A 23,951-nucleotide genomic window follows, 5' to 3' on the forward strand; every position below is an offset into this window, starting at 1 on the left:
TGCCAGAAAGAATAATTTCACAGGGAGTTTAGTCCCCTTATTATCTTTCAAGCATGTTTTTCACCAAGCATGTTTTTCAACAATAATTACGCCAGTTACTTTTTGGATAGCTGCAAATGATGGACTCTGGCTTTAACGGGAGTCGACTGTATATTGTAATTTGCATATTAATTATCCTGCATTGATAGTAAAGTTTTGTGTGTAACAGCGAAACGGTACAAGTTCAGGGTTTTTTCCCTTAACATTTCAAGTTTACAATTCAAACGTTGGGCCTATTTTTTTTGTAATTAAAAAGTTTTGAAAAAATGACTTATCATGATTGAATCATTCTAAAGTTTTTTTCCTACTATACTTTGGTAGAGAATGAAAGAATTTTGTAATACGCTATTCTACGAAAAGTCATACGTCAAATTCATTGCTTGACTCAAGTACAACAAGAAAGCACAACATAGTTTAAACAATATCCCGAAGTACAGATTTTCGTAATGATGGAATATACATGTATCGTCTGTTTGCATCGTTAAGCATGTTTGCCAAAAAAAAACAAGTAATAAAAAAACAAAATAAAAAAAAACAAAATCCACACACACAATCAATAAAAACAAGTCAACAACATATTTATGTTAACATCCCCGTAGGCCCGTATGCCAGCACACTGAACTTTTAACTACATGTTCGAAATTAACATCAAAATCACACTTTTTATCAAATTTGAAAAGAAAACTGGTACTGTAAAACATTAAAAACACAAAATGCTAAAAAGAAAACTTACAAAAATGCAAACATACAAACAAATATTAGCAAAAGGTTATTTTGTAATTTGCGCGTTTTAAAAATTGATAAGTTCAAACAGTTAATATGAAAACAGTCAACAGCTAGTACTTTACTTAGCACGTTAATAAAAATGATAAAACTACATGAACTAGTGCGCCACCCTTTCGCAATTCCCTGCTCTCTCCATAATGCATCTTGTTCCGAACCCTGTACCTGTCATTTCAAACTCCGATCGTCGCGATTTACTCTTCATTTTGGCCTTGTTCCTGATTGGTCGCTGGTTCGTCGGCTGCGATTTGACGGCACTGACCCTTGACGTTACCGCCTGGTTGCCTAGGTTGTTTCCCCTCACGGAAAAAGCACTCCAGGCCTGCACGGTGAGAAAACAACAGAGTCTTTGAACCACTTTTTTTTTCTGAGAATTTTGCTGTGCAGTGTCAAACGGTCACTCCTTGGAGATAATTCTACATAATCAAAGGTGCTCAATAGGGTTTCATCGTATGACGTCAAAGTACTGTGTGACCATCTCATTTCCCCCTGATCGGACACCATTGCAGTAGGCAAGCATTTGGTTAGCAACCACATCGTGCATTGTAAACTAGAAAGTAGGCTTATTTTCACGAAAAATAACTGAAAATTCTACATCGTTTGGCAAAATGGTCACTACCTGTGCTGTGTATGGTTGTCATGATGGCACTCTACAATGTTGTGTTGACCAAGCACTACGTGTTGGCGCTGCGTTTTTCTCACAGTGTTTGCCATCCATCACAGCTTTGAAGGCTTGCCTACTACCTACTGTGCGTGGGGCTGTATGATCTTTGCCTACTACAATGGTGATGCTGACTTTGCCATAGCAGTACCTGTTTCAGATGGGGCCTTACTCTGATTAGCATCAGGGCTCTCCAAACTTTTACTCTGAAATACAGACTCCGTGCACAACTACCCCCTCTGGCAGGGACTTGAACGCACTACCTGTCATGGCTGACGCTCACTCACGGTTTTGTGGCATTCAGAATAAATTCAATCGTGCATACCATAGGCGCATGATTCAGTACGTGTGTAGTGGTAGTCCATCCCACGGGGCTCTTGTAAGCGGTCAAGAAGCACCATTTACTGTTTAGGGAACTCTACTTTATATCTTACCTTCTGCGCAAACACAATCCGAAAAGCACTTGCCGCCCTCTGGCCTGTTGAAAACGCGGCATTTCTGCAGAGGCCCACGTTGCTGACAGCACCTTCCTGTAAAAAAGTTAATGCATAACTTGTATTATGAGTACCAGGTTTTAAGATAGGCATTTAGAAGCCGTCTACAATGTGTTGGACACTCTGCAAGTTGTTCATAAGGGGAGCTAGCTTAGGGAAAAATACAAAACTAAAACACGCTATAACTCAAGACTTGGGGAAGTGTGGTCTAGTGGTTAGGGTTCTTGACTCATGATCAGAGGGTCAGGGGTTCAAATCCAGCTGCGGGCCATACCTTGTGTCCTTTGGCAAGCCACTTTACCCCCACTTGCCTCTCTCTGCCCAGGAGTACAAATGGGTACCGGCAATAGCTAGGGAGTAACCTGCGATGGACAAATATCTCATCCAGGGGGAATAGAAATATTCTTGGTCGTTTCATGCCACTGAAACCGGAGATAAATGCCAGCCTGATGAGCCATATTGGCTCGGGACAGAGTTTACCTTTACTTTTTATACTCAAGACTAACCTTGAAAGTTGTGCACTTTGGGAGAGCCTTTTTAGGCTTGCGAATTCTCGTTAGCCAAAATATCTTGAGGGTTGGGTTCAAACAGGCAGTATGTGAACTGACAATTAGAAACGGACCAAAATCACATACCTGAGGCACAATCGGAATGTTCGCTACAATCGCTGGTCACGTTGGAATGTCGTTCCATCTTCCTAGCTTCTTTACGGGCTTGTTTCCTCTCGGCGTTGGCGGCATGCTTGGATTCTCTCTTGGCCTCCTTGCGGGCCTCCTTGCGTGCTGAGCTGCCTTCCTTGCGCGCCGTTTTCTCCGCTTGTTTCTCGCGTCTGGTCTGCATGCGTTCCTCCTTGGCTGCCCGGCGGGCTGCTTTGTCTGGGTTGGCTCCTCCTGGCAAAACAAAAATTACAAGTTTACAGGTAGATGACACTGTTAAAGGTACATAGGTCCATTTGCTTTTTTGTGTATTTTTTTTGGTAAGAAGCAACAAAATTGTTCAAAACAACTAACTTGTTAAGTTTCAACTGGATATTACAAGTGTTGAGAACACTGAGAAAAATCCTGGGGTCTTGTAACTGATTCAGTTGCTGGCGCGTACACAAACGTGTCAGCGGGCATATTTATTTAAAAACCACCTTTAATGATTGTTTTCTTCCGAATGATACCATTTCGGGCGGAATAATGTCACGGGTATGTGGTACAAGTCCTATCTTCACTTTGAGCAAGTTTTTCTCGGGTGGGGGACGGGAAATTGGCAGCGGTGTTCCCCGCCCAAAAATACTGGGGGTGAGGAACATGTCCGAAAGAGTCCGAGAACCTTCATGTCTTGCAAAGGTTCCATCAAAATTTCCCGTCCCCACCACCCGAATTTCTTGTGATCCATCACAAGTAATTTGATTACAACACTGATTCTGCTGACTAGTGTACAAACATAAAAGTGCAAGCAATGTATTGGACAAGTGAGGCTTCCTTACCTTTACGTCCCTTCTTGCCCCTTCTTGTAGGAGAAGTCTCCCCTTGTGGCTGTGGCTCAGGTTCTGGCTCAGGCATAACCTGGGTGGAAACAAGTAAAAAAAACATTAATATCAAACTTACAGCCGCGTCCGAATCACATGGCTATGACCAGCAACGACACATGAGTCTATAGGGAGTGGTCGCAGCCACTAGCAATTAAGTGGCTTCCATTGGTTATTTCCATCTGTAGCCATGTGATTCGGACATGGTGTGGCCATGTGATTCGGATATGTGATTCGGATATGGATTCAGATATAATCTTAACGGTCTTTCACACTATCCAAAATCTGTGTCGGACCCGGGTCCAACAAGGAGATTTCAGGAACCCCTTTCACACAAGCAAGAATCCAACACAGCTTCAGTCTGGCGCTCTACCCCAGGTAAAATCCAACCCTGATCAGGACCAGGGTTAAGAGGCTCTACCCAGGTAGAAAATCCAAAATCTACAGCTGACCCGCGTACAACCCAGTGTAAGTGTGAACGGTATGCTTTCCTGCCCATGTCTACAGATGCAGATGGTATCCGGTATAATCTAGGCCTACATGTATGCATGGCGAAACATAAACAACACAAGGTACAGCTTAATTAACCGTAACCCCAGGCCCTTTTTGCCAAGAACCATCCTAAATCCTCCAAAAATTTGGCAACAACGCCTAAATTCTTCAAAATTGTCAGACAGTCCTGCCTCAAAATGCATTCATCGTCAATCCTCCAAAATCCTCCTCATCCCAAAATGTTGCACCCGTGTTTAAATGAAAGATAACCAACGCCTAAATCCTTCAAAATCATCAGACAGTCCTGCCTCAAAATGCATTCATCCTCAATCCTCCCAAATCCTCATGTGCTTCAATCACCATTCATCCTCAATCCTCCAGAATCCTCTTGTGCTTCAATCACCATTCATCGTCAATCCTCCAGAATCCTCATGTGATTCAATCACCATTCATCCTCAATCCTCCAGAATCCTCATGTGCTTCAATCACCATTCATCCTCAATCCTCTAGAATCCTCCAAAACCGCCAGGAGGATTTTGGAGTAGTGAGGTGGGTTAGGGTTAAGACATTGACACAAATGCACATCCTCCAAAATCGACAGGCTCTTAAAACAGTCATTCAGCCTCAATCTTCCAAAGTCCTCCAAAAAGCGCCTGATTGATTTCGGAGGATTGAGGAAGGTTGGATAAGATTGCGGATGACGAGACAAGATTTGAAATTACCTGAGGTTCTTCTGGGTTTGTTTCTTCGGTGTCGGCTGGTGGGGTATCTGCATCACCTGTTACTTCTACATCAGCTGGAAAGAATCACAGCAAACAATGTTAAGGGTTGTATAACATTGTATTACATCATAAGACATAGCATTACATTGTATTACACTGTATTACACTGTATTACTCTGAATTGCATTGTTTTTCCATGACTGCGGGAACCCTGTTGCAAGCACTCAGACAGCACTTGAGTATAATGTGCTTATGAAAGAATGGAAAAGAATGGCAAAGAACGGCAAAGAACAGCACAAAATGGTAAAGAATGGCAAAGAACGGCAAAGAATGGCAAAGAACGGCAAAGAACAGCAAAGAATGGCAAAGAACGGCAAAGAACAGCACAAAATGGTAAATAATGGCAAAGAACAGCAAAGAATGGCAAAGAACGGCAAAGAACAGCACAAAATGGTAAAGAACGGCAAAGAATGGCAAAGAACGGCAAAGAACGGCAAAGAATGGCAAAGAACGGCAAAGAACAGCAAAGAATGGTAAAGAATGGCAAAGAACAGCAAAGAATGGCAAAGAATGGCACAAAATGGTAAAGAATGGCAAAGAACAGCACAAAATGGTAAAGAATGGCTAAGAACAGCAAAGAATGGCAAAGAACGGCAAAGAGCTAAACCAAATATTGAACTTACATCATTCCCCCCCCCCCCAAGGCAAACTTACTCTGTTCTTCATTATGACGTCCGCGATCCTTCCTGCCTTTTTTATCTTTCCCCCGTTGCCTGTCACCACGGCGACGTCCACCTTCTTCCGGAGTTTCGCCGGCGTCGACAACTGGTGTAGAGAACAAAAATACTGCAAGTGAGACCTGCGCAATCCCCTTGGCATGCCGGCAGTTTGTCATAAAGTCAGTGTTCCTAACCAAAATGGAAGATTTCTATTGTTTTAGCAATAGTGACCTTGACCTTTGACCTGTCGACCCCAAAATCAACAGGCTTGATAAGACTACCAAGAGCAACCCACAAACAGAATTTGAAGTTCCTAAGTATTTCTCAAGCATTAGCGTTGACAAGATTTCTATTGTTTTAGAAATAGTGACCTTGACCTTTGACCTGTCGGCCCCGAAAGCAATAAGCTTCTTAAGACTACCAAGAACAAGCCACAAACCAAATTTCAAGTTCCTAAGTAAAGTATTTCTGAAGTTACCACGTTGACAAGATTTCTATTGATTTAGCATTGTTTGAAATCTGGATTCCCTGTATTTGACTGTAAACTTCTGAAATGGCAAATTACCGTCTGATTGAGGCTGTCTATCTTTCTTCTTCTTTGCTTCCCCGGTCTCCGCCAGTATCAACACAGCTAACAGGGTGAAGAGGAGTACCAGCCAAACCCTCATTGTGGTATCTCTGATGTCAGATGGTCAAGACTGAAAAAAAGAAAAAATACAAACAAAAAAATGTATAAAATACTACAGATTACAAGCGTGATCAATTTGTGGCAAGTTTACTGCAACAAAACTTATCATTAGGCCCCCCCCCCCCCAAAAAAGTCTCCGGTTTCTGGTATGGAGCTTGCCCCAAACGTGGTGTGGCGACGCGACTTTTTTTTTTTTTTTTTTTTACTTTTTTTATCTTCAAATGTCGGCTGATGACTGCAAATGGTGCCAGACTAAATTTAGTGCAAAATATATGGGAGTCCAGAGAGGCCACATAAAGCTTATACTCGATCGTAACCCCATCTAAAAACATGTTAAAATTGTGCAGCAGCATGATTCCAGTTAAACCAGTGAGTTTGTCGGTTTTGAGACATCATCTTACATTGAAAAAAAACCTTTTTTCATTTTGCCGATGCGCATGGCTACGGCGACGCGCGTGCATACCAGAAACCGGAGACTTTTTTTTTGGCCTTAGGCTTTCAACCCTCCGAGTCTTCTGTATTTCACAACCCTCCAAGTTTTTCAAAACCACTTTTGCCCATAGAAATAGCGCCCACACTTCAAATTCCTTTGAGGTAATCTTCTGTGGAGTATGGATAACACTTCAAATCCCTGCACAATTCTTTTTGTGTGGTTTAAGCTCAGGGCAAGCATGCAGATTCGGTCACGTTTTACTGCTCTCCACAGTGCTTTTAGCTTGAGTGTAGTGACTCTCTGCGTGACACAGTTTTTCAATTCACATCCCTTCCACTAAAACTGTCCTGCAGAGTTTTTGTGGTTTTGAACATTGACAGCTCACTAGGATGTTTAATAAAGGTGAACATTCATCAACATTTGCCCAAAATGTCATGTTTTAGATTGTTCATGAATTACTTTTTTATGTTATTTTTACAGCACTGTGAATTCAACAAACGCAATGTAATTTTATTACATTATTGGTTTATTAAAAATTAAAATAGGTCAATTTTAACAATTACAAGGTTTCATAACAAACTTGTAAAGGATAAATTAAAGACAGTGGATATTTAATGTGTACTGGCTTCCCCTTTTTATTTAGTTCTTTGACAGGGACGGCACTGAACATGCGCATTGAGTGTTTTTCGGGACTATTCAATTCAATACAGCAATTCAGTTAATTCAAAAGCCCAAATCATTATTACTCTGTGTTACTTGAGATTATGTCCTTAGTTACAAGAAAACCGAAACATAGTGAAGAAAAAAAATTATAAATGTTGACTACGTTCCTCAGGAAATCAGATTAAAAAAAAAAAAAGGAAAGATTTCCATATACGAAGTTCACTAATTTTCCTCTGTATTGACTAACAAGGCCCCAGATAGCAATTTCATGTCATCAAAGTCAATTTGAGCAGTGAGAAAATACAAGCATTTTCTAAGAAAACACTTAGAATTTTTCAGTCCAATCTCATAGGGTTTGTACACAGGGTGTTGAGTGAACTTCGTATATATATGGAAATCTTTCCACAAAAAAAAACAACATGTTTAGCATCCCCGCCCGCTTCCTTTTTGGAGGCCGCCTCTATTTTTATTTTTGAAAAAAAAAACGGCCTTATGTGCTTCTTTTCACAGGTCAGTTACAAAATGCGGATATCTCGCCGAACTGGATCATGGGTAAAGTTTAAGCAATATCCAATGACCTTCAGGGTGAAAAAAAGCTTGATAAAAATGTGGTTACACTTGAATTAATTTCTATTTAATCAAGTGATCCAGAATTTTCGATGATCCGAACTGTCCACTAACTTTGAAAACATGCATTGAAAAACATAAAAAACACACAATTCATTGAAAACCAAATGCAAAGACAACGGCATAACAAATTAACAATAACATTAAAATTAAATCGTAAAAATACAGTTCACTTACATGACTTAATTCTTAAAGAAATGCAAAATTGTTAGTAAAACTCCTGTAAGAAAAATCTCTTCGTTTAAGGTTTGTCACATGACGCTGCTAGCTGAGTACCACAACCGAAAACTGGGCCAGAACGAACAACATTTTATTTATAGCATTACATTGTCCATAGAGCAAGAACCCTTGCTCTTTGCGTAGCATTAACATGCAAATTCACAAACAGCTGAACAGTACAAAAAGCCAAGGCCGGTACATTCATTTTTCTGTCTCGTTTTCCCCCTCGTATTACAGCTTAGTTTATCGATTTTCCACCCGAAAATCACTCTCTCCCAACTACTGAAAACAAATGACTACAAACTGTCATGTAAAACCAGATAAAACAAATAAACTTTCGTCATAAAATATGAATTTACCCGCAAGAAAATCAGCACTGATGGCTCCCACTCGACGTCTTCAAAGAAAAGTGACTCAATAGTCGGGTAACAAGGGGGTATTTAATTCATGTAAGATTAAGCAGGGTGCAGAGTCTGGGTGTCAGACAATCCTTTGTGCATTGTATTTTGGTGCTGCACCAAACCAGTCTGAACCGCACCGGTAAACAAGCCGGCCATTATAAGCCTTTGTTTATGATGACAAAAGTTTAGCCTTCAATATTTTCGTCTTGACATAATCATATTCTTATATATGCGCTATTATAATAATGTATTGTTAAAAATACCTACAATATTTAGGCCTACACACCAAAAAAAATGTATGACAAAATCTTCTCAACTTTGTCCAGACTCCAACTAATCGAATTACATGAACTGCCAAACATGTGCCCCCCCCCCCCGGAAAATGCTGGCACCGCCATCCGCCGACACATTAATATAAGAAACACCGAATGCATTAACAAATCAATCAAGATTTGAAATATAGTATGACGATATTTAAGGAAATCAGTTTCCAGTCAAAATGATAAAAACCTCCTTAGTCAGACAAAATGGGTGTGGTTACCCATCCCCTTGAATCGTGTCATAAGATGTGTGGTACTCGTAATGCAACTTTCAAAAACCCTGTGAACGAAATCCCTTGAGGATAAAATTCTATAATAGAATGAAGCATGCCAGATAATGTTTTTAAGACCTCAACTTAATGAAATCACGATGTACATGTACGTATATTTGTCCGGATCCAGAACACTTTGTTTCGAGGGGGGTGGGTGGGACAAGGGCGGATCCAGAACACAATTGGGGGGGGGGGGGCAAACAAAATTTTGATCCCCCCAAAAAGTGGGTCCAAAAAATTACGGCGTGGGGTTCGGGGCCCGCTTAAGGGCCCCGAAATTTTTTTTGATTCTAGATGCTCTGTGGTAAGATCTGAGGCAATTTCTGACCACTTTAACCAATGTTTTTTTGAGGAAAAGATGGTGGTGTACTCATTGCCTGCCTTTATTGCGATGTCACAAAAAAAAAAAAGGTTTCCTTTTTGGGGGGGGGGCATGGCCCCCTTTGGTCCCCCCCCCCCCCTGAATCCGCCCTTGGGGTGGGAAACAATTCCCAAAAAGTGTGTCACTATGGCACTATGTATTGCTCTTGTTGAGTTTTGTGGTGGCGTACGCAGTGGCTGGCTGTTTTTTGCGATATTAAAAAAACCCAAAAATAACAAAGTGGGTTCGGTTTTTTCCTTTGGGGTGGGGGTGGGGGGTGGGGGTGGGGTGATGTCCCTGCATGGATCCGCCGTTGCGTACATGGCATATCATAGGCTAGTCCTTTCTCTATGGTGCGAGTGAGCGTCGGTTGACTATCATAGGAAGGAAACTCTACAGAAACCCTGAGGTACTGGAAAGTGGTCGTCTGAGTTTCAACGTGCTTCTTGCTGTTCAACACGAATTGCTTGCAAAATACTGAGCATAAGCATGGAGGAAGGAATAGACTATTCCTTCCTCCATGGCATAAGTAACCTTGCACGCACTTCATTGTCAAATCCTCTCAACACACTAATGTGCACGTTTCGGTACCCGTTTTGTGTAATCATGTACGCGTGCTGGGCGGATCTACAGTTGACTAAATCCCCCCCCCCCCCCCCCGCGACTGACAAATGTTAGTTAAATAATGATTTTAAAAAATTAACATTTCTTCAAGCTTCCTGAAAAAAAGTCATCACTCAATAAAGCGAATATTGATTCATCACTGCTCCAGGCCCTTGGTCTTTTTTACGCCGTGATCGCTTTAATATTCACCTCCCCCGGAAAAAAAATATATTGGACATCAACAGCCACCTACCCCTCTGGAAAATCATGGATGCGCCGCTGACGTATGCGGACACCGGTCGACATAAAAGAAAACTCGAACGTGTATTTTTTTCGGCTCTGAATTTCCCGTAATGCAAGCCTTATACACTGAACTCAATTGTGCAGATGTCTAGTCGTCATTCGTCTTGACAATTACAAGTGTCTCTCTGAGGTGTAAAAGCAATCTGCACGATGGACTCGTGATGTACTGCAAAGAATTCCCATACTGAGCCAGGATCAAAGACGTCCACGCTATCGTAGAATAATCTGCTTACACCGCCTCGAGGAAATTACACAACCTGGGACAGGCGATCACGAGGTCATTCGGATTTGGAATTAAAGAGATTTCAAATTGAGATTTAGAAAAATAGGGATGCGGTGAGGTTTTATTGGAGTGGTTTCCTGACTTATTTCCTGCTTTTGTATGTAAATATTATTGCAGTAGACTGAATAAATTGGTATGCCTATAGAAGAGAAAAATATCAAAACAACCACAAAAAAAAAAACGATTGATGATGTCAGAATCATTTCAAACAGATGTAGCAAAAACTATAGTTGAGCAGATTTCTCCCCGCGTAGTACAAGCAGTCGTACAAAGACGAAGGAATAAAATATTCTATGCTTAATTTGTACTCCATGCAGTAACCGCACCAAACACTATCCCCAATTCCTATTGCCTTCCTACCCAAAAGCATATCCAAACCATATACCTATGGGTAACAACTCTTATCCTCTTCTTATAATGATTCTCCAAAAACAATGAATTCAAAATTCCCCAATCTTGACCACAATATCAAAATGTTGGAATGATTTCAAACAGACAAGCGAGAAAATCTATCCTTTTCTTAAATCTCCCCCACAACCTTGACGTTGAGTTTCAAACACCTTCATTTGTAATTCTACACCCGGTGGCAGCGGCGCGCGAATATCAAGTCGGCTTGCCTGGAGTATCTCTCACGCTCGACATCCGTGCCGTGTGTAACCATGCACCGCATAAAATGCTCACTGCATCATTTACAATTTATGCCAGGTAGCTTGTAACCATAGCAACTAGTCATAACATTAGCATGTTGATTGGATGGAATCAGAAGATGCAACCTTGAATTTAGACGAATTTGTGAAATCTTATTTTTTTTCACCAATGTTCATGTGAGGCCCTGGTACAACATCCGAAATAACGATGTTTTATTTCTTGATGTCAATCAAAAGAAATGTCGCTACAAAACTCATGACATTGAGTTGATTTTTTTTACCAGAACTTATCTGGTTGATTTCGACTTGAAGGCATGTTAGGATCGTTTGCAACGATCCAAAGTAATCAACCAAATTATAATCAAGAAGTTTAGTGGATTAAAGATCTTTATATACTGGTACTAAACATCCCGTGAAATTATTCCGTCTGGCTTGCTGTCATTTAGAAATCAGGGGCGTAAATCCGAGGTGGGGGTGGGGGTATATACCCCCCACACTTTTTGACCGGGGGATGGGCTACTGAATCATCCCCTTCCCCCACTTTTTCGAGGTAAGAAACCCCAAAATGGTTAATTGGCAAACATGACAGTGTTTTCCCAAATGTTATTTGCATGTTGAGTTCTGACATTTGAAGAGATAATGTTCTTGACTTGACACTCTTATTATATGAGGCTGGCACTACATGGAAAGTCATGCATAATGCCCAGTGGATATTTTTCTCTATTAACTCGGAGACTATAATTCAACTGTGAGGCTTATATAAATATTTCATATTCTTGACCGCCACTGCGAAGGCAATTTGTATAGACTAACCAATTTGCCAGACACGATCAAAGCTTAATGAGGTCTTTGGAATTCCAGGCACATGTGCAATGTACATCGTAATTATCTCCCGTTCGGCGAAGCTTAAAAGCTATTACAATGACGCACCGGAGCGAGCCATATTCTGTCTCATTTGCACTTTGCCACTTGGATAATGGCACACTGGCACCGGGTTTGCGGTTATTAAAGGAGATGATTTATTCGTGTTGATCAAACAGTCGCCACTTTCATCACATTTTATTAAAATGCATATTCGCCCTGAACAAGGCTAGAAGACACTCCAGGTATGCAGGGTTGCAACACAGAAATAAAAACAAGAGCAGGTGCTCAGGAAAACCGAAGGTGAATTAACATTCCTCTTGAAACAGGACAGATCATATAGGTTGGAGGGAAACAAGCACCAGGCAAGGAATTCCAAAGAGATGCACGTGAAGACAGCTATTGGAATATCCTTAAGTTCTACATCTACGTACATCAACAGAACATGGATGAGAACAGGCAGACTAAGCGAGTTTCTCTTTCTGATTCAGAATCAGAACCAGGTTGGACAGACCAGTGGAGCAGTGACCATGAAATTATCTGTAAAACCAACAGAGGGTGGCAAGAGACCTATGGTGGGAAACTTGGCTTTAATGATAAACCCAGCTCTTCGCCCAGCTCTTTAGATAAGCTAAAATACGCTTCTGCACCCTGTCCAGTAAATATATGTGACATCATCAGGCAGAAGCTCCAGCCCAAGTGGCAGCAGTACCTTTACTCCATTAAGGGGATGAATAGTTGTCTTATACAGATACACGATAGCATCTGGAGGTAAATACTTCTGAGCTCGATAAAGACAGCCAACTCGCACACATGGAGACACTCTTTGTGATACCTGAGAAGTTCTCCAAACTAACTCGCGGGACCTTTCTGAAAGTGGGTATAGGAGTGGGGCTCAGTACATTTGCAGCAGGGGTTATGTGTGGACAAAGGCACAAAATCCAAAAGTGGGGTGGGGATCCCACTTCTGCCACCAATGCTTATCTTTGTCTTAATACACCCTTAATTCACTAGTAGTGACGGCCATGCTTATAGTAATTGACATACTGTTTTAATGGCATGGACATTTGGGAATAAGTGCATTTTATGCACTTATCCCCAATTTGAAGTAATTATCTTAAAAGGCTTACTTGGATTAAAGATTGTACTGCTGGTACCGTAAAACACCCCGTGAAATTATTCAGTTTGGCTTTCTGTTGTTTAGAGGAAATCAAGAAATGTCGGTGATTTCCAACGATAAAGTGTTATAGACGAAATCGTGTTCCGTGATCAAAAGGATGCCTATGTTTTTCACTATTTTCTAGAAATGTTTAATATCCACTGAGCAGACACTTGGATTTGCAACGTTCTTCCAGGATTTTGAGTGCTGAACAAAAGGCATGAACATTATGATCCTATACATGTATGCCTTTAATTTGACAACAGTCTTCGTAAAGTTGACAACATTTCCCGTTGCTTTTACCCCCCCCCCAAAAAAAAAGTCCAATGCGAACTCGGCTTTAACGGGTCGAAATTCGCAAATATTGTTCATTGTTCCCTGATTATCATCCCTAACAATTAAGTTTCAAAGCTAGTTGAACACATCAGTGTGTTTCTCATATGAGTGACTTAGAATCGCTGAAGTATCGGTTTTCATATACACTGGGAAAGCTGAGCCGTGCAGTTACTGTTTTATGATAATCATAATGGACAAGTATCTTTGCTCGGTAATAATGAAATGATTGGGTATCCAGGAAACGCGACCGGAGAGCCTTATTAAATGTTAATGAGTCTTGGAGGTGGATTCGCCGAAGGCAATTTGCTCCTCGTCATGGGTTGTTAATTTTCATCGCTCACTGCTCCAGAGGACAAAGCGTTCACCACCTGAATTGCTTCGACGGGAATCGCATATAATGTCTTGCGCAGAATTATATTGCTAGTTATGGTGCATGCGCAGATGATGGACCCAATCAATCAAAATATTCACCTGTTAATGTGAAATCCGACATTCAGTCTATGCACAGCCAATTGTACAACCATGCACGTTTATACATAATTTACAAATATTATGTACTACCATGTACAACCATGTTTCTACAATATCCCCCTTATATATTCACTGTTCCTAGCATTTTTACCACTTGCAACCTGCAAGGTAGTTATCTCATATTAGTCGCGAAAATCAATATAAGTTTCGATTTGGGAGTTAAACGAAAATATTTTAAGTCATCAAAATTGTATTAGGACTCTGATTGTTTCTTTTATGTTAATCATGTTGTTTCAAGTAAATTATGTCATTCGGGAACTGTGTTATTAGTTATAAACTAAAAGATGCGTTTAGCAACATTGTTTTGCCAGTTTACCTCAAATTTTAGGTATGCTATCATTGGGAATTCGTGGGAAATTATACATGGACAGAGAGCTGGATAGTGTGGCTACAACGTCCAACAAGTTTGAAGTCGGTAGACTAAATACATTTTGACATTATGCAACATCTTTCTGGCCGAGTTTCTGTGTGTGTATTATTTTCTGTTTGACTGAGCTGTCACCGGCCCGGGCTGACATAGCTAGCTGGCTAGGCCTATATCTCAAATTTTAGGTACAGAATATTTTCCCCAGTACATGTATACATGTAGAGAGCTGTATAGTTAGGCTACAACGTCCAACAACTTTGGACCCCATGGACTATTATAACTGGAGAAAATTTGACATATACGTAACGTAAAATTCATATAATATGTTACGTCTAATCATAGACGTTATGCGTCAACGCGAAGTTGGAGGGCAATCGTTTTGTGTGATACTTGCATAGACATGTGAGTAAACATTTGTGTATTCATTGTTACATAATTAAAATAACAAACAATCCTCTGAGATACCCACAACGTATAAAGTATATTGCGTACTAAGGGCAATTCACGGTACATGTTAATCCACCGACCTTCTTTATATCGACCGGCAGGAAAGCATGACCGCTTAGTATCACGATCATAAGTTGAGATGCGTGACCATTGATAACAGGATATACGTGGAACCCTTACGCCAATTATAAAAAAAATAATTATCTTAGTTTCTCGTCCTTGCCTGCATCCTGTTTTCCTACCTGTCTTCTTTCCCCCTTTTAAATCATCATTTTCAATAACTATATCTTGTCTTTTTGTTTCCAGCAAAACTGTAGCTAGGTATGAAGTTCAAAAATCTGTGATGGCTCTTTTGAAGACCAAATTATCAGCAACTCGAGAAAATCAAAACGCCATCCGCCTTTTTGTAATATCCGCCAAAAAGGACTACCTCTTTTTTTTTTCTTTCAAAAAGCCAGGACGGGAAACCTTTTTTTTTTACTTGGCCTTTTTTTGTTTTTGTTTTTTTGGTAACCTTCATTGATCAAGTTTGGCTGGTTTCTGAGGGTCTATGGGCAGCCTTGAGTCCATCATACAGAATGACTCACCTTGACTGACTCACTGACTGACTCATTGTCATGTGAGAGTTGGGCAGTGCTATTGTATAGGATTACCCTGTAATGCCAATGAATAGGCTAAATCCGATCCATTGTGTAGACCAGATGCATTGAAAATACTTCCAGTGAATAGCCATTCTAAATCAATTGAATGAAATCACAGCTTACCAGACCGTTGTCTAGTCTTGTTGAAATTTGACATATCTAGCAAACTAGCTTATAAGAAATTTCAACATCTTTGGAATAAAGTGGCCTCAGACAACAGTCATCCTCTGAATTTCTGAAAGGCTTTTTCAGTGCTGATACTACACGTACTATTTTATCCATGGATTTACTATTCTAAAAAAAACCCAAGTTGTCTTTATAGTTTTACGATACAAGGAGTTAGTCATGTTTTATTTTTGGAGATTACTACAATTACAACGATATGCTACAAAAACTACAAGCAGTAAATGTGGGTGATAAAAATAAACACTTCACTTCGGAGTTTAGTTATGATACATTTATCACATTTGACAATGAATTTTCAATTTCATAAACACTGTTGTAAAATTAAGACCGCGATTCTCCCCTTTTGATGAAGAAAACCTGAAATATAATTCAGTGTCTGTCACATATATATCAGTGATATAGCTCACATGTATGAGGACGGACAATAATTAATTCGACTAACCTTGTATGCACGATGTTCTGCCGCTGATGCTGCAGCGAGTCGAGTCGGGCAAACAAAGATCTTATGATTGTATCCACTGACTGTTTGCCTACTGACTCAAACCAGCAAATATATACATGTACTCTTGCCTGTGTGATACTGCAAAATGCTATTCGGTAATGATAAGCAGCGCCATATAAGACGGGCAACAATGCACGCTATCGAACGAGGAATTTGATTGGATGATAAGATAGTAAGGTGCCGTGTAGTCAGTCCTGATTGGCTAACTGGTTGCCTAGCAGGGCAGTAGTATCCCTCATTATTCAAATGAGTATAGAACTGTGAACTGGAGCTGTATAATAGCTTATACATTTTACAAGCAAGGGTATATTTCAAAGGCGGAATATAGTTTTCCCAATATTACATTCAATCAAGCAGGGACATCAACCATAATGAGCGTCGTGCTTCACGACATTAATATTAAATGCCAGTTTATAATAAGGAAATATATAGATGGCTTGCCGTTATTAAATATTGTGTTTAATAAGACCGGCTAAGTCTGGACGCTGATATAATGACACGAGCCGAAACATATCTTTTCCCATTCATAAATACACTTTTTGGCAAAAAAAAAATTACGCAGAAGAAGAAATGACAAAACGTTCCAGCAAGTAGAAACGTTGACAACTTTCCGACGATGTTTTGTTCGCGAGTTTCGGGTTAGTTTAATAGTTTACTATCCGCGTTCTGGGGCCATTTCTATGAACAGTGACTGTAATATTATTCCTTCCTCCATGATTCTACAATGCACCAAATATACAACCAAGAAAACGCCATGAAAGAAGTTAGGCCAAAAAAAAGTCTCCGGTTTCTGGTATACGCGCGCTCGCCGTAGCCATGCGCGTCGGCAAAATGAAAAAGTTTTTTTTCAATGAAAGATGATGTCTCATAACCGCCAAACTCACTGGTTTGACTGGAATCCTGCTGCTGCACAATTCTAACGTGTTTTTAGATTGGGTTATGGTCGAGAATAAGCTTTATGTGGCCTCTCTGGACTCCCATATATTTGCACTAAGTTTAGTCGGGCACCATTTGCAGTCATCAGCCGACATTTGAAGCAAAAAAGTCAGGTAAAAAAAAAAAAAGCCGCGTCGCCGCACCACTTTTTGGGCAAGCTCCATACCAGAAACCGGAGACTTTTTTTTTGGCCTTATCTTGAGGATTTTTAAATATCAAACTTACCAATCTTTCTAACATTGTTTTAACGTTAGGTATGTTTTTACCATGAAACGGGCAGACATATAAGACAGCCTAAGCAAATCGTTTGACACTTTCGTGATACGCTATCGCGCTATGTGATTTTGTGAGCAACTTTGTGAAACGTAAAACCATGGAGAAACTTTTGGTAAACCATGGAAACGGTATCGTAAAAAGCGTCTCATTTTTAAGCACATGTACATACCAATGACCTTTACCGACAGTTCCAGGCAAGAAAAGTTCGTCAATACGTCTAGATGTTCGTGTTGTTTTCGTAGAAAGGTTCGATAAAAAATCTCGCCAACCACAAGACTGACGTGTACGCACGCGCGTATCGATCTAGTTGGTGAATATTGTGTGTACTTGGACTTCGCTGGTACTTGGTATAACTGCACCACGTTCACGTTTATGAGCTAGTGGGCGGGGCGCCAGCAGACGACATTTCCTGCAACCTTTTTTTCTCTCTTTATTCACCATGTTCTCATTCTTTTTCACACGAATTTAATTAAAAATGATGTAAAATATTTTTCCATAGAAAAATTTCCATTTTTTTTCTCGAACTTCCAACAAATTCTGAAGAATTCTTTTTCGAAACCAGACTTTTATTGTCCCTGTTCAGGGGCCACCTTTGTTGCTTGCCGGTCTTGAACACGTGTTTTATCATCGTTTACGACCGGCCACGTGACGAGCTCTCGACCAATAGGAATGGGTACTCTGTCTTTGGTTTTTATGAATCAGTACAAAGTATTATACACCCAAATGCCTCTAAACCTGTGTTCCAGAGAGGGGGGCGGGGACCAAGTGTGGACGTGGGCAAGTCCACAATGCGTTAACGCTTAATTCTTGCATCCGTGCGCGAACAAAGAGGGCGTGTTTTCACCTTTTTTGAGAGCTCCGTGGACGGGACACACAGTGTGCGTGTACTGAACTGTGGTGGTTCTCGCGCGAGCGAAGTGCGTGCGAAGTACGCATGACTTCCTGAATGTGCAAAAGCTATAGCCACCGCGTCTTTGCGCGAACCAGTCTAGGTCACCCCCAACTCTTCTTTTTCTGGCCATTGATGGGGTACTTAATTGTGCATGGAGCCCATAGAGCACACAGTCTTGCACTACATAACTCTCGAGGACAAGCCATTGTCCATTCCTTTGTCCCTGTAATATAAAACTCTCACACAGACTAAGCTCATAACAACTTGTTCGAGGACCGTTTTCAACAAAAGATGAACTCTCGAGGACAACAAAGAATCTGTTGTTCTCCCTTTGTCTGTCGGTCCTCGGGTTTCATGTAGTGCACGTACACACAGACACCCACGTTTGTTTATGGTGTAAATCGAGGATTTTCTTTTACTCCTCTTCCGTTTTCCTTTGTTTGTACTCTTTAACTTTTTTGCAACAGCTCTCTTTGGTTTTGTACACATTTTCTAATCGAGGTCGTCCACGATTTGGTTCCTGTCCTTGACTTATTGATGGTGTTTCAAACACATTTGTGTCCTCGATTTACACCATAAACAAGCGCACACTCCCTTACTTCTTTATGGGCTCTGTGCACCAACAAAGAGGGCACCCTTTTACCTAGCTATGACGTCCCATGGGCGGGACACATACATTTCGCTGGTTGACGAGCGCACATCGTTCCTTGTGTGTAACGCACATACATCACCAGGGGATTTGTACTACACGCAATGGCCACGCTTCGCGGCAAAATATTGCAGTCAGGCAAGATGGCATCGTTCGGTCACCCCAACTGTACTTTCTTTGCCGGTGAGGGGCTACTTGTGAACAGAGCGGATAGTATAGAAATGATGATAGAAATGATGATGTAAATGGTGTAATTATATATGCAAAGAAGTAGAAACTTCTTTCAAATCAATGACTGATATGGTGACATCAATTTATTACAAATATTATCTTAATCAAAAATGGCAATTTGAAAGACTTTACAACCAGTATGGACAGCTCAAAATATAAAATGGCATTTACAAAAAACATCACTTTGTAATAAATTATTCGATAGCATCTTACACATTCATGCTAAAGACTGTTATCTTTTGTTAGAATATCAGAAATATGTTTGTGTCCAGTGAAAATATGTGAGGCGTTCTGGCAATATGAGAAGATATTACGAAATGCAGATATTACGAAAGAGAGTAAAATTCTCCCACAAATTTTGGCAGTTTAAGGTTCGCACTCATTCACGTCAAAAAAGTAAAATACTGACAAAAAGGCCTTAAAAGTTTCTATTGTTTTGTAGTTGTGAAAAAGAAAGATGCCAATTGTTTTTCCTTAAAAACACCTTTATTCCACAAATTGCGCCTCACATGCCTATTAAAGTTTTTATTTCAGATCAGTTGCCATTTGCTTGCCAATAGCAAGCCCTGTTAATAGTTTATAGACAAAACCTGAGAAATTAATCATGCATATTCAAGACACCAAGTAAGGCAAAATGGCGCCCTCTTGTGATTCTCATGATAACCTAAATCTCATGTACAGGATTTTTTTCAGGACTGGAAACCCTACCAATGAGCCCAAGTCTTACCCCAGCTGAGCCCAAGTTTTCCTTAATCACAGTATGGGAATTCAGGTTGACCGTTTAAGGGGCGGGTCTAGCCCTATGAATAAATGGCCCTGATTTGGAATGTTTCCTCGTTGTTGTCCTGGTCGTCATTGATGAAGATGAGGATCTCCGCAATGCCTGGTTGCTGGCATGGCGCAAAACGCAAGCCCAGGCCATACGTCTCACCACCTCCAATCTATAAAAAAAAAAAAATTATTAAAAAAGATTGGTTTGCCGTTATACATCCTCAACAAGGTCCAAAACATGAGAAACTTATATTCAACCGATGCAGAATGGAAGTCTTTTTGTGTATCTGGTCTTCATAAATGGACCGGATTTGTAATCCTATACGATAGCACTGCCCAAGGGCGGATCCAGGGGGGGGGGCCAAAGGGGGCCATGGCCCCCCCCCCCCCCCAACGAAACCAATTTTTTTTTTTTTATGTGACATCGCAATAAAGGCAGGCAATGAGTACACCACCATCTTTTCCTCAAAAAAACATTGGTTAAAGTGGTCAGAAATTGCCTCAGATCGCACCACAGAGCATCTAGAATCCTAATTTTTTTGACCCACTTTTTTGGGGGACCAAATACTTTTTTGGCCCCCCCCCCCCCAAAAATTGTTTTCTGGATCCGCCCTTGGCACTGCCCAGGTCACAAGTGACGTCAGTCAGATGATAGGTACAAAGAGGACACTAGGCTCGCCCTCTGGGACCAGCAAAAATAAACAAAATAAACTTGTATTGCCTTGCTCAAAAATGTAAATAAAAAATGTAAGTAATGCCACTTATGACCTTTTCATTTGAAATGGTAAAAAAAACCTCAAATTTTAAATTGCAGTTACTTTTGAATGTAAACTGTTCTTACGTATATATTATTGTTCTGAATATTTTTGATTCCCCCCGTGTTTTAAAGGTTTAACATGCAATGCAAATATAGGGTTGTCATAAGGCTGCTATTCATTGTAATACATGTAAATAAATAAATGAATAAATATAATAAATTAACATCCATTTCTTTTTGTCTGTGCTGGTTTTGTCGGTTACAGAGACATGGTGCTAAGTTTTCATCTTGTTTATGTTTTCTGGTTCAGTGGGGGGGGGGGGGGGGGGCAATGAGTGGTGTCAGTATTTTTCAACTGGATCAGGGTTTGAACCTGCAACCTCCGGATTGCCGTTCCGGTGCTCTACCAACTGAGCTATCCAGCCCTAAGTTGGCAGTTCCAATCAATGTTAAGTGTACAATTTGGACAAACAGAACTAAGCGCAACATCAGTGTTAGAAGAGCTTACCTTAACTCGTCCCTCTTTAAACTGCAGCAACTCGTCCCTGTTACATCGAATGTTGAATTCTTTACTTTGCTGGTACGGATTAGTGTAGGTGATTCGCTTCATGGAATAAAAAAAAAGAAAAAAAAATCATTAAAAAGTGTAACACTTTAATGAACTGTCAAAGAAAAGTTTTGTCAGCATTTATTTTTTGAGTCTTCAGACTGCGAGTAGACTGGTTCTCGGTCCATATGGTCCTTACTGTTTTGATACTGATGTGGAGCCGGAGACCAGTCTTCCCTGCGAGAACCAAAAAATTAACGAGTTGCAAAAAGGAAAAAAAAGGGGAAAAAAAAAGAAAATTTTGGAACGTAATTAGACTTGATCCGATGTCTCATTTAAAAGTGAAAAAAGAACCTACGTGGGTTATTCTATAAATTTTGTGTCCAAAGTGTGGCATTTTTCCTGTCCCTGTTTAATACCTTGGTACTTTGTCATTCAAGTATCATTAAGAAGGACTTAAATGATTTTTTTTTGTTGAGTAATTTGCTATTCATATCACTCTTGGAGGACAATTGCGTTAAGGAGTGCATCAGAATTATAAAACCATAGCTGTCAGATGTAACAGGGACAGGAAAGAAAGTGGAAACAAAATTTATAGAATGATCAAATTTTTTCCAAAGTGAAATTCAAAAATACCATGGACTTTATATTTTAAAAACTTTTAATCTACCCCCCCCCCCCCTGGAATAATCAGAACTGATTATTTTACAAGAAAATTAGCTCACCTTGTTGGAACCTTTTCCGCCACCAACTGGTAACTGAAGCTCAAAAGCCTTGGAGATGACCGGTTGCCGACACTGCACGCATACCAGCCAAGACCGGATCAGCTGATGATATTCCTTATCTGAACAAAAGCTAAGAATTTTCTTTTGTTTCATGTTCATTAATTTGATACAACGAAACAGTGAAAGCCTAGTAACGCTGGTCCCAGAGTGGACAAAGTTCTATTCAATTGATTCAGAATGGCTATTCACTGGAAGTCTGTTCATGCATCTGGTCTGCCAATGGGCCGGGTTTAGCCCATTCATTGGTGACAAAGGGTAATCCTATATGATAGCACTGCCCAGCTCTCCTCGGCAGTCTATAAACAGTCCAATCACAAGTGACAGACAGTCAGTCAGTGAGATCGGTACAAAAAAGACAGCAAGAAAAATAAGAAAAAACAGTTAAAGCTATAGTCCATCATTTGCAGCCATCCGAAAAGTAACTGGCGTATTTATTGTTGAAAAACTAACTTAGTTGAAAGATAGTAAGGGAACTAAACTCCCTGTGAAATTATTATTTCTGGGAAGCTGTCATTTTGAAGTAATCAACGAAAGAAGGCATTTCCAACGGTGATTCTTAAGAAGCACCGTAGGAAAATTTAAATTAGTAGTTCGTTTTGTTATTCAGCGCAGCGCGCGCAAGTATTGGAACGACACACACGCGCGCGCGGTTGTTATAATTCGTCGGATCAGTGCGCGACGTCGCATATAGCTGCAATTCAAAACATGATTCAGTAACTTTTGATTTGAAATTGAGATCCTAGAATGCTGTTTTTCTCGGAATGTACAGCTGAAGCTTAGTTGAAACTTTATCAAGTTAGTTGCTCAGTATCCTTTATTAGATTTTGAACTCTTTTGTTGCTTCAAACGAACAAAATGCACAAATTACAAATGATGGACTATAGCTTTAAGAGACAGACCCTAATAATGATGGCCTAAATGCTAGTATTTTTCCAAAGGATACCGACAACATTGATGTACATGAATTTGCTGCCGACCGATAGCGGGCGCACTCCAATATGGATCTCGTATACAGCATGGGCAAGAAGCATGAATGGTTCCGACGGCAGAATCTTAACACGTTTTTAAAAATAACATTGCAAATTTAGTAATTTTCATTAGTCTCAAAAAAAGAAAGAATACAACATTAAAGAACGGCAAAACTACCGTCACCCTAAATCCATTCAATTCCTAATAACTAACAATTAAGATCTTGGACAAAATAAATAACTGACAATTAATTAAGACCTTGCAAAAAAAAAAAAAAAAATCAGCTGTTTTTTTAAATCGGCCATAACTCAATAAATATTTACTCCATTGAAAACATTTTTTCATTGTTGAAAAGCAAAGGAACTACAGTCTCCAAATACGCATCGATATTTGCGATGCAGTTTTTTAAAAGCTATGTAAAAGAGGACGCTTTGAGGGTCTTTTTTGGGGGGGGGGGACACCCTGTATATGCACAATGAGTATTGCAGACAGATATTACTAATGGTATGTACAATAATCAATAATAATTAACATTCTATAAACGATTATCGATCACATCATAATCTTGAAACTTATACCTGTAATTTCACAACAATATGTTTTTCAAATAAACCACAAACGGAAACTGACTAGGTGCACTTATGTTATTTTTTTGATTATTAAGACTTGACTAGAGCAGGGTTTGAACCTGTGACCTCGGAATCGCTGCACCGTTGCTCTACCAACTGAGCTATCCAGCCCTATGTTGGCGGTTCCCCATTTTGGCTTCTGACCAGCGCCCCTTGAACAAAGACAAGGACCAAATGGGAAACCACCAACATAGGTCAATTTTCTTTGTTCAACCTAACAAAAATCACACCAA

The 23,951-nt window shown here is 40.2% G+C and overlaps 2 protein-coding genes across 2 annotated transcripts in view; both read right to left on the minus strand.

Annotated features, from left to right (window-relative positions):
- Positions 1-238: 238 nt before the first annotated feature.
- On the minus strand, positions 239-8,568 carry LOC119731775 (draxin-like). The gene is made up of 8 exons (XM_038205040.1): positions 8,416-8,568; positions 5,992-6,124; positions 5,422-5,532; positions 4,708-4,781; positions 3,452-3,530; positions 2,613-2,867; positions 1,918-2,013; positions 239-1,144 (listed from the first exon to the last, which is right to left on the minus strand). Exons 2-8 carry the CDS (start codon positions 6,092-6,094, stop codon positions 1,017-1,019), a joined length of 846 nt encoding a protein of 281 aa, XP_038060968.1. The 5' UTR covers positions 6,095-6,124; positions 8,416-8,568; the 3' UTR covers positions 239-1,016.
- Positions 8,569-19,321: 10,753 nt separating this feature from the next.
- Positions 19,322-23,951, minus strand: part of LOC119731777 (nephrocystin-4-like) — a 31,107-nt gene continuing 26,477 nt past the window's right edge. The window contains exons 29-32 of the mRNA XM_038205041.1: positions 23,064-23,172; positions 22,061-22,179; positions 21,297-21,392; positions 19,322-20,201 (exon numbers count right to left, since the gene is read on the minus strand). Coding sequence (XP_038060969.1) covers positions 20,061-20,201; positions 21,297-21,392; positions 22,061-22,179; positions 23,064-23,172 — 465 coding nt within the window. The 3' untranslated portion in view covers positions 19,322-20,060. The remainder of the gene's footprint in view (positions 20,202-21,296; positions 21,393-22,060; positions 22,180-23,063; positions 23,173-23,951) is intronic.

Source organism: Patiria miniata, unplaced genomic scaffold (genome assembly GCF_015706575.1).
Source record: "Patiria miniata isolate m_02_andy unplaced genomic scaffold, ASM1570657v1 HiC_scaffold_24, whole genome shotgun sequence".
Lineage (NCBI taxonomy): Eukaryota > Metazoa > Echinodermata > Asteroidea > Valvatida > Asterinidae > Patiria > Patiria miniata.